The 14929-nt window shown below is 41.8% G+C and overlaps 1 protein-coding gene across 3 annotated transcripts in view; it reads right to left on the reverse strand.

Annotated features, from left to right (window-relative positions):
* Positions 1-14929, reverse strand: part of MAPRE2 (microtubule associated protein RP/EB family member 2) — a 152881-nt gene that overhangs the window by 118143 nt on the left and 19809 nt on the right. For all 3 annotated transcript variants that reach the window (XM_078060434.1, XM_078060433.1, XM_078060435.1), the window contains one exon: positions 8941-9002. Coding sequence is in view for 1 of the 3 variants with exons in the window: in XM_078060433.1 (XP_077916559.1) it covers positions 8941-9002 (62 nt within the window). In the remaining 2 variants the exon portion in view is untranslated. Of the gene's footprint in view, positions 1-8940; positions 9003-14929 lie in introns of those variants that run through there.

The raw sequence follows: 14929 nt of genomic DNA on the forward strand, positions 1-14929 counted from the left end.
AGGAGGGCAGGCAAGCAGGCAGAGGAGGAATACAGGTACAACTTCTGAGATATCAGAATTAAACAGATGCACAGAGAATCTGTCTTTTGCCTCCTATAACCTCTATTTCACCTCCAATCCTACCCTGAAGGTTTTCTGCTTCTCTGGTAGTTCCCAACACTGGTATCTAGCTGTGAGTACTGCTTGTGGAAATAGCTTTGGATTCACACCTGCTTGGGTACTAATCTTGCCGCTACTACTTACTAGCTAGGGGCCCTGAACAAGTTTGTGAGCTCTCAAACGCATTTATGACAAGCATAAACAAATTTCACAGAGGACATATAAAGACAAACCAATTTCCCGTAAGACATCCTATGTGAAGTTGCTCTTAGAGTACTTATGCTCTGTAGTCATGAAGGAAAGTTTGTTCTCTCCCTATCTTTTTCTTCTCTGTCGACAGGACTCTGGTATTCGGGTGTTAGACTGTTGAGGTAAACTGAAGGTGAATCCTCCTCGGCTGTAGGCGGCTTTCAGATCTTACTCCCTCCCCCATACTCACCCTCACACAGACCAGAATCCCTAGGCTGTAACCAACTTGATGGCAGAATGAGGCCAGGCCAGACTTGTTTGGACATCAAAGACCAGAGGAGTTTCCTGGGTTGGCTCTATTTGCAAGCTGTGTTTAAAATTTCAGTTCTATCTAATCTGGCTTCTAGAGCTGGCTGCCCAATACAGTAGCCACCGACCACATGTGGCTGTTCACATTAAGATTAAAGACTTAAAATGCATAGGAACCGTTCATAGTCCCATTTCAAACGCTCAGTGGGTACATGGCTAATGGCTATCAAATTAGGTGGCATAGATATAGAACATTATCACTGCAGGACACTTAGAAATCTGCTCTAAAGTTCTGAGGGTATCAGTGGGAATAAGAAGTATCCTAGGCTTGGTGCCCATCATATTCATTATTTTTCATCTCTCAGACTGGAAAAACAAACTCCCATGGTGACGGGGGTCGAAGAAACACTTGATTAGGGGCCTCAACATACACAAGCATTCCAGGCACGGCCTAGGGGACATCAATAGCATTCTTTTCCACATACCACAGCCCACTTGTAAAGTGATAAGGTAGGTCAACCTCAGAGTAAACTTAGTGACATTTTGCTAGCAAAATCAATAGTACTTAACCAAATCCTGGCACTCTATGCAAAAAGGCTGAATTCTCTCTAGATCCATCCATATTGTTGCAAAGAGAATTGCTGAATCACTATATTGTACACCTGAAACTAATCTAACACTGTATAGTTAACTATACTAGGATTTAAAAAAAAAAGCAGAAATCTCCTATTGATATACAACATTGAAGGTTTGTTAAGCAACTGGCAGTTTTATTTCTATGCAACAGAGTAGTTGGCAATCCAAGTTTGTGAATGGAAGGAGAGAAGACACCAAACTACTCAAACTGTTCAGTTTCCCTTTGAATTCAACCAATCAATCGTTCATTAAGGCTGGTCCCTAATAATCTACTTTGTCGACAGGGGGCCCTCACGAGTTACCATCCTCGCAGTAATCGCAAACAAGTCCTAAACCAAACATTTGCACCCACTCATTTGGCACCTACAACCTTTCCAACAAAGCATTAGCCCATTTTAAATGTATCATCCTCGTGATCAATTTTCAGGTTTCTCCCAAAAAGGAGCTCTTTAGGAAGTTTTCATCTGCTCAGGTGCATGTGCCTCATTTGGACTGCTTGCTGAGCCATGCTGGGGGACAAGGGGCTCTACCTAGAAGATCAGCACAACTATAAATCCAGCCTCGTCCCCGCCCCCCCAACCCAAGTGGGTGCTTCCAGATCATCCCTCTGCTTCCCTAGTCAGCACTCGGTCATTCTTCATACATCAGACATTTTAATACTCTTTGTTTCTTTAGATCTCTGACCCTTCCACCTTCCCCTCCCTCAGCAGATGGTCTTGCCTCTCACTTCAGAGGGTATTGAAGCCATTAGACAAGAATTTAAGTTTCCTGCTCCCAAACCTATACATTTGCCTACAAGGTAGCCATCTTACTCCTTCTTGCTTGCTGCCACAAGGAGGTGGATCCTGGCCAGTTGCCTCCTGCCTTTTTGAAGCCTTGCTCTGTCACTTTCTAGCAGACCTTTCATGCCCCTTCGCTTGACTCCTTCCCCAGCATCATTGAACTGTGCAAGTCCTTCTTCCCCACAGGTTCCTCTTTCTCTCCTCTTCTCTATGGTCAAATATCTTAAGGCTTAACTAAACCTACCCTCTCTGCTTGCCCTGGACTCCAGTTTGGATTCCAGTTTGACCAGGCCATTGAAATTAGCTTCACCAAGATCACCAACTACCTCTTCATTGCTGAAAATCAATAGGCACTTTTTAGTCATCATCTTACTTAACCTTTGCTGAGCATTTAGACTTATCAACCCTTTGCTCTTTCTTGAAACGCTCTTTTCCTTAGGCTTCCGTGATAGCATACGCAAGTGGTCTTTCTCCTGTGTATTTGGCTAATCATGAGTCTCTCTCATTGTAGTAAACACACAGAACATACACTTTACCATTTCCACCATTTAAACGTACAGTTCAGTGGTACTAACATTGACATTGCTGCACAACCAGCTCCAGAATGGTTTTCATCTTACAAAACTAAAACTCTATACCTACTGAGAACTCACCAGATCTCCCTCTCCCCAGCCCCTGCAAACCACCATCCTACTTTCTCCTTTCATGAATTTTATTCTGGGTGCCTCATAAGCGGAACCATACAGTATTGCTTTCTGTGACTGACATTTCCTTTAACATGAGGTCTTCAAGTTTCATCCATGTTGTAGCATGTACCTGAATTTTCGTTAAGGCACAAGAATATTTCGTTGTATGTACATACTATGTTTTGTTTATCCCATCTGTTGATGGGCACTTGGGTTGCTTCTACCTTTTGGCTATTGTCAATATTGCTGCTATGAAAATGGGTGTATTCTTTTCCTTAATCCACCTCTTAAATATTGGTGATCTTTAAGGTTCTACTCTATTTGGGCAATTTTAGCTATACTCGCGGCTAATTGCTTACATGTTAGTGACTCCCAAGGCTGTATTTGTGGCTTATTTTCTCTTTTGGGGTTCAGATCCCAAATCCCCACATCCATCCTTTTAGAGATCACAGGCACCCTAAACTCAACACATTCAATACGATGCTTTGGGTTCTTGCCATGTTCTTGCAATGTTCTGTTACCCTGGATTTCCTACCTCAGCAAGCAATACCATCAACCCCCCCACCTACACCAGGCATGTGGGCATCCTCCTCTGGCAACCACAACACTGCCACTCAACCTCCAGGGAGCCCACTCAATTCCATGGCCCCCAGGTGACTATTTCTCACTGTGGCATCCCAGATGGGGGTCCCTGAGGGTCCGTCTGTGCTCCTGCCAAGACCCCTCTTCATTTATCTCCTCTATACAAAACAGCAACGCCTCCCTCTGTATTCCCTAGAGCTTACCTTATTTTTCTTCTCAGCACTGCAGCGGTGCTTACCACATAGCCAGCACTCCATGCACATGGCCAGTGAGTTAACCCCTGACCTCTCCCTTAGCCAGTCCTGTCTGTCTCACCCTCCAACTGGTGTTCAAGTCCACGCACCTCCCTACCCCAGCTGTCACCACCTCAGCCAGACGCTCAGCGTCTTTCACTTTCTCTTCTCTTCTCATCCCCTCCCCACCACTGTCCATACAGCTGCCAGGAGAACCATTTTAAGCCACGAAACTGGAGGTTTCACTTCTCCACTTACAACACTCCAACCAGCACTTTCAGACTACGACCCAAAGGCCTTCACTGGTCTGCCAAGGCCCTTCCTCCTCGGTCTCTCCCGCCTCCCTGGATGCTGCAGCTCGTTACTGAGCCGCTTCCAATTTAGCCAATATGCTAGATGCTTCTCTTATTTCCTTTCCAGGTCTTTGAAGAAGCTGCTACTCTTTCCGCATCAACAACCCTCCCTTTTCTCCAGTCCCCTTCTCCACATCTGTTGGCTCCTCCTTTTCCTTCAGGTCTTAGAGGAGAGGTCCCTGCCTCTCGGAAGCCTCCTCTGACCTCCCTGAACCTGTTGGGGCTTTGCTCTCGCTGCTAGGGGCTCCCGTGGTATCCTGTACTTCTCCCACCATGGTGCTCAGCCAGGACTACCCATCCCGTGAGTGTTCGCTACAGTGCACCCTAGCTCCATCAGGGTGGACACTCCGACTTTCTTGCCCAAAAGGTACCGTCTGCCCCTTGCACAGTGATGGGGCCATGGTCGAGGCTTAATATTTAATACGGGGTTTTTAAAAGTTGGCCTAAGACATTTCAAACATCCAGATAAGTAGAAAAAACCTGTACAATAGTATAACATACACTCATACCCACCAGCTAGATTTTTAAATTGTTAATATTTAGCTATATTTTCTTCATTGAGTCATCTCTGTATTTGACATATTTTCGAGTAAATACCAGAAAATTCCTAAGTCTTACCAACACATCCATAGACCATATGAAATAAGCTCCTGAAGGATAAAGACCCATGAACAAAAGCCTCTAAAATGCTACTTAAGCATTGTTAAGTGAAATTCAGAAATGAGATTAGGTTCTATACCAGATAATTTTATAAATGTATTCTCATTCCATCATTTAATTCCCAGGAGTTTTACAGGGTAACCTCCTTAACAAAAGGAACCTTGTAAAGAACCTGTAGCTCTAGGAGAGAAGGAGAAAGAAAAACACTTGCTGAGTGCCCATGATATAGCCAACACTTATGTTACCTCCAGTTATTCTTACAACAAACTCAACACGTAAAAACTTACTGTGGCCAAGTTATTTGCCCAGATCCCAAAGGAGGAAAATGGCAGATGTAGGAATTTGTTTCCCATTTCCCTCTCTTTCTACTACTAATCTATTCATTACTATTGAACTTTTTAATTTAAAAATTAAAATTTGAAGTTTGTAGTGGTGTGAGCTGGGTAAAAATACATGTTGCTTCTACATGCACACACACAAAAATGTATAGGTTAAATTCTCTTTTTAGTTCTTATTACAGGGCAAATTACAGCAGTGAGCACAGACCAAGCAGGAAGGGAGTCCAAGGCCAGGGTCTGGTGCCATGGCTTGTTTACCAAACAGCCGGCGGTTGGCTAGTCATGCAACTCTCCTCACCCAACAATGTTCATCTTTATAATGGGTCAGTTGTCTTAGACTGAGGTTCCTTCCAGCTATTTGAAAAACATACAAATGAAACCCTATAATTCTTGGTGATTTGCTTCAGTCATCAGGGGGTCAGGGCTAGGATGTAAGTCTTACTGATTCCAGGCCTAGCTCTGTACCTGCTCAATGAATATATCATTTGGGGCGGGGGGGGGGGGGGCTGTAAATATAGGCCAATTTTAATTGGAATATTGGTCAGCCAACTAGAATAACCTTCAAATTTATAGAAACAGATCTCCCACAGATTCGGACAGGACAACTAATGAGCGAGATTTTATCAAAAGAAGAGCCATGAAAAAGCTCCCTCTTCAAAAGAGGACCCTGGCTTCATCCCTACCCCCATGTATCCTCCGCTAGACAAGCTATCCTAACTTAGCAGACTTTTTTTGTTTTTAAAGCAGTCAATTCCATTAGATGCTAAGCTTTTTTTTTTTTTTTTTTTAAGATTTTTTATTTTTTATGAGAGAGAGAGAGAGTACAAGCAGGGGGAGTGGCAGGTAGAGGGAGAGGGAGAAGCAGACTCCCCGCTCAGCAGGGAGCCCGACATGGGGCTCGATCTCAGGACCCTGGAATCATGACCTGGGCTGAAGGCAGACGCTTAACCGACTGAGCCACCCAGGCGCCCCTAGATGCTAAGCTTTAAGAGCTCTGTCTTGTTTGCCTTTAAAACCCTAGCTTTTAGCATAGCACCCGGTACAGAGTTAACTATCAATACATGTTTATGGAATGAACGGCAAATCTCACCACCTTCATGTTCCAATCCAACTCACCTCCAAGGTTCAGCCCAGATGCCATCTCTAACTGCTGCCCCCCAACCCCCTCCCAGACTCCCAGTGCATTTTTCTGTATCTCTCCTATGGTGTATCTCATTTTGTATACAGTTATAGATATTATATATACCTAGGTTAGCTTCCCAGTAAGGTCAAACTCAGAAGCTATCTTCTGGCTCAGCATGGAAACCCTACAATACATAGTCCAGAGCAGGCACTCACTCAGGTTTGTGGGAAAAACCTACCCTTTATATATATACAAACACACGCACCCCAAAGCAATTAGCACAGTTCTTTACATGTAGGAGACACTCAGTAAATATTACTGAACTAAATGCTATTTCTGATTAAGTTGTGGTGAGGCTAGTCCTCTCAAATTGCAAATGTTTGTGAAAGACTCCAAACCATTTGGGAAGAAATATGGTAAACTAGATTAAAAGTTATAAGAATGGTCATATCTTTGAATAATCCACTTCTGGGATTTTGTACTAAGGAAATAGACAAAAAAAAAAAAAATACAAATTAGACTGAACCAAACCAACAACAACAAAACTGGAGGATACTATGACACACTGATATAACATAATACTATTCTACTCTAACAATAATTCTGAAGATTCCTGAAAGAGGTTTGTGACTAATGCTAAGTAAAACACAAAGTTCACATCCAGTAGAGAAAAATGGGAATACTTGTGAGAAAAGCAAATATACAAAAAACCAGTTATTTTGGGATGGCGTTATGCGTCATTTTTTTCCTTTCCAAACTTTCCTTTAAATGTACCATTTTTATAATAAAAATTTGCTACTGTCAATGTTCATCTTTCCTTCATGTGGCTGTATTTTCCATGGGCAGTTATTTAGTGAGGACCAAAGCATAAAATTAAATTGTCTACTACATAGCTATTGCTTCAGGATTTAACTTTAGGATTCAAGCGATCTCTCAAAAGGAAGGCTGTTCTAGGTCATGAGGCATAAGGTATAGGCGTAGTGTGCAGAGTGCAGAAACCAATCTGGATACGAAGCAAGCAGCTAGACTCAGTCAAGGATGCTCAGGAACCACACAACTGAGGAGATTAGTCGCTCAAGCAACTATCAACCGTCTCAGAAACTGGTATTAAGTAAGAAAGCTACAACCTAGAAGAGATAGGGAGACAAAGGAGAGGATTTAAGGAATGGCTGTCTCTTGGTAAGGGGATAGGAAATGGTGGAGAATTAGCTCACGAGGGTCTGTAAACTATGGCCTGCCAGCAAAATGCTACCTACTGCCCGTTTCTGTAAATAAAGCTTCATTGGAACACAGCCAAGCCCATTCATTTATGTATTGTTTACGGTGACTGTCACACTACAGTGAGATGAATAGTCGTGACGGACACTCTATGGCCTGCAAAGCGGAAAATATTTATGACGTGGCTCTTTACAGAAAAGGGAGCATTTGTCCTGCAGTCCTAGATATAAGGAGGTTTATAAACAGACACCGTATTTAGGTGTTGGGCCACCTTTTTCTATTACTTTTTCTTCTAACGCACCGGCCTAGAACGTAGGCAACCCTAGAATTTATCATCCAAATGAAGATACTTTTGAGGGTGAAAGGGGGTACTAATGAGACTATATTCCAAGACCATGGAAGTAAACCAGGACCGTCCCAGACACGTGGGTCCCCCACCAGAAGGGCTAGTAGCACAAGAGCAGGTTTCAAAGGGCGCTCAAGGTCAGCTTTTAGGTGTATGAAGCAAGCTTGGGGGACTCTCTTTGGTGCTTTCTATTTTAATTGCCCTTAGATGCTTTTCTGCATCCCTCTGTCCCAGCTCTGGTCCTCGAAAAGTCCGGCTGTTTGGACACCACTCAGGGGTCAGGCTCTCCCCTTTCATTAGAGCAAAAGGAGAGAAGTTTCTCATCCCATTTAAATAACTTATTCCAAATCAGTACAAGTATTTTATACCTGCAAATTTCACTTGGTTTAATATCAAGACAACTCCTTAAAATGCTTTTTTTTTTTTTTTTTAGAATTTTAGCTTTCTCCTATCAATTTAAAAATGACCATTAATCATTGTATTTATCACCATGAAATCCAAACCAAATATACTATCCATTAATTTGAGCTTTTAATATGGACACCGTGAAGAATTAAGAATGACGTTTCTAATGAAAAACAAAAGAAAATACCAGATATACTCCCTAACATACTTTTTTTTTTTTTTTTTTTTTTTGTAAAAACTTTCAATGTTGTGGGGAAAGAAGTAAAACTAAAGATGTTTAGAATACCTTTGGTGAAGTCTAGGATGTTTTACATTGAGACTTCTCTGAACAATAGTAGCTCTCAGCTTTGAAACCTTGGTGGATGGCTTTCCAAATATTGCCATCTGGTGGAATTTCAGTTAATTGTTCCTTTGTTCTAGGGAGCTACTGGAGGTGAATGAACCTTGAAGGCATTAGAGAGAAAGAGACTCAGAATACCAGTGGGAAATAAGTGAAGGTCAAAGGATTGTGTCTCAAACACAAACCCCAAACGGGGCGGGGGGGGGGGGGGGGGAGGGAGGGGCTTCTGAGTCTTTGTCTCCTTCCCAAATATGCTCCACCCTCTTGTAAAGTCTGAGCAGTTGCCTTGACTATAAATGAAATAAAAAAATCATTCGGTCACAAATACCATGAGATGTCCTGAGGTTACTTGGCTACATCTTAATATTCTCTCCTTCCACTTATCACTAATAATATCTCCAAAATTAAACTTCAATTGGCTTGACGGATTTTTAGAGGAATTGCTGATAGCAGTTAATTAGCCCTTCATACCTATGGGAAATGGAATAGTTTGAAAAGTAATGTTTTAATGGAGCATGTTTACCGGAATACTTGCTTTAATTGTAGAATGGAATTTTGAAAATAAACTGTCACAATGGCATTAATACTTCAATTTAATCTGTAGATAAGGAATTCTACACCATTTTAGATTTAAGCCTTACCTTGAGCATCCAGGCTCTCTCCCCGGCTGACGAGATGAACTGTACCGCTGAGGAGTGGGATACTGGGATAGTGAAAAAAAGAAAAAGAATACTTAATAGGATGAAAACATAGGAGCAAAGGGTTATAATGGAGTTCGTTAGGTGTAGTTAGCAATGGAAAGGGAAATCAAAGCACACACTATATCAAAATTCAGTTGGTTTTACCATAGGAGAGAGATTAAGTTAGCCAAGCCATTGAGTTCTCAGTCTATATTTTAGATCAGTTTTGAGGTTGGTTATGGTTTGTGAATATTTAGTATAATGTCAGTTTTATGAAAATAATTTTCTTTTTACCTTTCTCCCTGATAGTCTGATGTGATGAGGATTCATGTACTAGCAGATAACCCTAGGAAGCAGTGCCTCTAAGTGCGATGTCAAAGGCCAACATTAAAGTACCAATTTCCTTAAACTTAGGTTTATTTGCAGGTTTTATATCTGGTATCAACACAGGCTTATTCTTCTAGTCAGAAGAGTTTTTTTTTTTTTTTCAATTAAATCAAGTTTTAAGAGAATAGGCATTCTAAACAATGCCAGGATCAAATTTCAAACTCTACACACCAACATAATTTACTTTATGTGAATTGGCTCTTGCTCTTCAAAACATGCTCTAAGTGATAAGTACACTGATGAAGGACAGATCCAATTCTCAAGGCTAAGAAACGTATCTGAGCTCCAGGTTTTGAGGGTCCAGTGTTAGGGTGGGAAGTGGATGGTTCCTGGGGAGGCTGCTTATGGCTCAAGCAGATGCTGCTAAAAAAAAGCCAAGATGCCTATGTGCATGAGCCTTAATTGGTCTTCCTGCCACTCCAAGAAACAAATTAGAAATGACTGCTGCCTTCCACCTAGGGCCTTACCCTGCCCATTATTCTTCTAAAATGGTCCTAGAACAGAAAACACAAATGCCTTTGGTGCTTACTTTTTTTTTTTTTTAAAGTCAATTGCATAAAAATATTTGTGGCAGACACAATGCAAGATGATCTCCAGAACTATGTCTGGTGTTGTTGCTGGGTGAAAATTTTTTTTTTTTTTAAAGAAAGGAGGGAGGCATTTTATATCTTTCATAAGGGGAAGAGGAGATGGTGAAAAAAATGGGAACAGCAAAATGGTAGGTATGGAGAGAATAAAAGTAAAGGTAGGAGCTGATTTTTCAATGTTTTACTGCTCAGTAAGAGAGCTCAAATGTCATTTGTAAAGTTGGCTTGTTTAAAAAAAAAAATCAGAAAATTTAGTACAGATGTTCTTAAGTACTGAACTCGGTAAGCTAACAACTTTTTCTTCTGATAGAATTTCTTCACATAGTTTAGAGAAGTTAATTTCATAGGTATTTCACATCTTTCCATAATTTAATTATAGTTGATAAAAAAAATCAGATAAAAAAGTCTGTTCCTACCCATGTATTTTCCTAAGTCCTTCAGTCTTCTAGCAATTAACTGAATTACAGTAAAATTTTCATTTGCCATCTTTATGGAAGATACTATACTCAGTAGCTATGTTACTGGGGAAAGTACTGGCCAACCCAGCTAGGAAGAGTTCAGGTTCCTAGTTTACCTATCAACTAGATAATTCCCCCTTAGAACTCAGGATTGGCTATATACAATTGGCCTTTTTCTGTTGTCTGACAATGGCCCATTGCTCATTTTTCAACAGCTGTAATGGATCAATTTGAAGAATGGGACCATTTACTGAAAACCCAGTCATTTCACATATTGTATCTAATTTAATCTCCTAAATTTTAATACAAATGAAGAAACTGAGGCTCAGAGTAGTGGAGCAAGTGGCCCACGTCGTGCATCGAGAAAGTGACAGTTTCTAGGAGTCGGATGGACTCTAGTGTCTACTCCATCTTTCATCCACACCATCCCGCTGTAAAAGCCAGGTCTTCACTATAGATCTGAAACCCCCGGGAAGTCTTTGCTCTGCTCCTGGCATCTAAGTGCTTGATAAGGCACAGCCTTGCAAGGGCGGAAGCACGGCTCCCTACCGGTGGGGGGTGGGGGGTGGGGGGGCGCGGCAGGTAAGGTAGTTTTGTCTGTGATGTTGGACAGTGGCAAAGCAGTTCTTCTCTGCAAGTCTCACACTTTATATGAAAATTAAAAATGGAGCATGGGGGACGCCTGGGTGGCACAGTCAGTTAAGTGGCCAACTCCTGGTTTCTGCTCAGGTCATGATCCTCAGGGTGGTGAGACTGAGCCTGCCTCTGGCTCCATGCTCAGCTCAGAGTCTGCTTGAGATTCCCTCTCGGGCTCCCTACTCCTCTCCTCCCCCCCCAGCTCCCCACCCCGGGCTCCCCACCCCCAGGTTCCCCCCCAAGCTCCCTCCCTCCCTCCCCCCATGCTCTCTCTCCCCGCCTCCCTTCCCTTCCCTTCGTGGTCTCTCTCTCAAATAACTCTTTAAATAAAAAATGGAACATGGTATAAATATAAAATATAAAACTATGAAAAACACAGAAAATCTTTGAGACCTAGGGCCTGGCAAAGAGTTCTTAGCTTTGACACCAAAAACACAATCCATAAAAGGAATAAGTAAATTGGACTTTATCAAAATTAAGAACTTTTGTCCCTGTGAAGTAGATGCAAATATGAGGAATAAATTAGGAGAAAATATTTGCAAACCACATATCTGACAGATGACTAGTTTCTAGAATATATAAAGAGCTCTGAAAACTCAACAATAAAAAAAATGAATTGGAAAGTGGGCAAAAGACATGAACAGACATTTAGCTGAAGAGGATATATAAATAATTAGCACATGAAATTATATTTAACATCATTAGCCATTATGTAGGTGAAAATTAAAAACCATAATGAGATATCATTATACACTTAGCAGAATGGCTAAAATAGAGACAACATGAAACACCCATGAGGAACTAGAGCACTCACACTACTTGTGAGGATGTAAGATGGTTCTGCTACTCTGGCAAACTTTTTTTTTTTTTTTAACATGCAACTACCATACAACCCACCAATTGTACATCTTGGCATTTTTCCAGACAAATGGAAATTTGTTTATGTTTTTGTTTTTTGTTTTTAGCAGTAGCCAAAAATCAGAGACAACCCAGATGTCCTTCAACAGGCTAATGGTTAAGCCAACTGTGGCGTATCCTACCACGGAATGCTCCTTAGCAATAAAAAAGAACTATTGAAACACACAACAACCTGGATTAACCTCCAGAGAATTATCCTGAGTGACAAAAGCCAGGCCCCAAAGATCATATATCACATGATTACATTTATCTAACAGTCTTGAAATGAGAAAACTGTAGAAATGGAGCACAGATTAATGGTTGCAGGAGTAGGGGGGAGCAAGGGAGGAGTGGTGGGAGGAGGGGGTGATCATAAAAGGGCAACACTGGGCTTGAACATGTATCCATGTCAATATCCTGGTTGTGACAAATTCGTAAGATATTACCATTGAGGGGGGGGGAGAAGGGACTCAAGGGCACATGAGAAAGCTCCATATGGTTTCTTACAACTACATGTTCACGTACAATGATCTAAAAACATAGTTTAATTTAAAAAAAGACTGGACAGCAATTACAACTGAGCAAGAATCTCTTATTTTCTTACTTTTCCAGAGAGCAACAAAAGCCCCGAGACAGTGGGCAAGATGGGGTTGGGAATTTGCCCAACAAATTTGTACAGATCCAAGAAAAAATATTTCACCCGGTCTTGCCTATCTGAGAATTCTCTGCTGCTATCCCCCCTTTCTTCCACATCAACCTTTCTAAACTTTTACTAAAAGCCAAAATAGATACAAATACACTGAAAACTAGAAGTAATTTCTAAGTAGCAGTTTGATAGGGATCCCTGGTACCTTCGAGTTGATGCTATGCAAGAATTTCCCCAAATTCTCACCCTTATTGGTCCAGGACTAGCATTTCATCCCGCGTGGCTCTTGTGGATGACAAGGGAGGTGTTCTGTATTCTGAACTGGGTCACACTAAAGAAGAGCATAACTGTCCCCACCCCCACACAAAGAGGAGCGTGCAGAGTCTTCTTTCACTTTAGGAAAAACCATGTTGACTTTTACTCTTCCTGTTTTGAGCACTGTGCAGTTCCTCAGAAAGCCAGCCCCTTTCTCTGGTTTGCTGGCTTTAACTGAGAAGACCAAGTATCTTTGTTAGCCAAAGAGTCATGACATGGCCACACTCTTTAACAAAGCACATTCCCTGTCGCTACAAAAGTCCATTTCCCCCTCGTCCTCTAGACATTTCAAATCCTCTTTCTTTGGACAGACTCAGAATTCTGGCATCCCACGTGTGGCGCATAGAACATCTGTCCTAGCTTGAGAGTTCCCCTCCTGAAGAGGCTGCTTCCATGTCTGGCCATAAAGCCACAGGCACATAAGAGATATCAGAATGAAGAAAGGGTTGTAGAGATTGTCCATTCATGCCCACCATTGAAAAAAGATCTGGCTCTTTCTTCAGTGCTGTGTATTTAGCCAGCAACATTTCTGACTAATGCAAGGTGAAAGCGTCCTCCTCACAAAGAGACCGGAACCCTTTTCTCCAGTTGCTCCCGGCTTTTCCAAGAAGGGAACCCCGCTGGGATGTGAACGGAGGTTTTCCCCTCAGGAGATGACTGAGCTCTCTTTGGACCTTCAAAATGAGCTGTATCCTGAATTCCAAACTCCCTGTGGGTGCTTTCAGATACTGAATCACTCCAGTTACAGATCACATTCTTTAGTATGGGAATGCCACAGCTTTCTAGGAAGAAAGCAGCTTATCAGCATTAACATAAAGTCACAGGCTATTAATCCTTAGGCTGATCCTACTCCATAGTAGTCTTCTGGAGAGCCCCCCTCCGCCGAGCACCACCTCAATTAGTGGCCTCGGTTGAGTGGGTTGGGCTCAGAGCCCTCCCCAGGGCAGCAGAGGGAGGCCAACAGTCTGCCCAGTTCAACTGCCCCAGGGGACTAGAGGCTCGATTGCCGGGAAGCACAGAGCTGAGCACACACCAGGGAAACCAAGACCAAATGAGATTATCTGGCAAGTAAAGGAGGTCAAATTACACTGAATCTTGGGCATTGAGCGTGGTACAATGCATTCCACTCCTTAAGCAAGCCAGACTACAAAATGACCCATACTGTATATTTAAGGGCTTTGAAAAATTATAGCCAGCTGATAAAGGGATTTTGATGGCGTACATTAAGAATGGTAATGATGTTATAAACTTCTTTTGGTCGTGTGATTTAAGCTTCTATAAAAATAAAGTATAATCCCCCCAATTGTCTAAAGTCATAGCTATAATAGAAATTCAGTTATTTTCATACAAACTGAGCCTCATCCCCCTCTTAGAATCCTCCTTTATCCATCTGTTACTTCCCATGCGAACCAGGATTAAAATAATTTGAGATTGCCCTTTCTATTCTAGAATATCCGCCGTGCGAAAGGCACAAAAGTAAAATTAAAAAGACAGACATGAGACAAGCTACATGAGAAATACCATATGCATTAAGTCTGTGAATGTTTTTAATGATTACTTATCCTTGTATTGGTTTTTAATCAGAGATCCCTGAAAATAGTTGGAATAGAAGAACGGCTTTCCTCACAAGTACGACTGACAATGAAATGTAGCAGAATGTTCATGAAGCAGGAAAGTAGCACAGTAAATGGGATCAGATTCCCTTTAAGAGCCCAGTGTCCAAATTTAGCGTTCAGGTTATAGTGGAAATGAAATCCTTGCTTTACACGTGGCCTACCTTTATCGTCTTATTCCTTTGACCGTCCAAAGAAGAAACGCAGGAATAGACTTTTTGAAAGGGTAATGGGAGATTTCAATAAGACTTTGGCTGTGGCAGGAGGATTCTTAGGACGCTGGGTAACCAGGGTTGCTAAGACCTCCCTCAAAAGATGGATAACCACTGTCCAAGTGTAGTGGTGTGTGGGAAGCTTTTCAGACTCACATTTTCAGTAGTCTGTTAAAAGTGTTAAGTGGATGGAATTTAT

This window comes from Halichoerus grypus, chromosome 13, assembly GCF_964656455.1.
Source record: "Halichoerus grypus chromosome 13, mHalGry1.hap1.1, whole genome shotgun sequence".
NCBI classification, from domain to species: Eukaryota; Metazoa; Chordata; class Mammalia; order Carnivora; family Phocidae; genus Halichoerus; species Halichoerus grypus.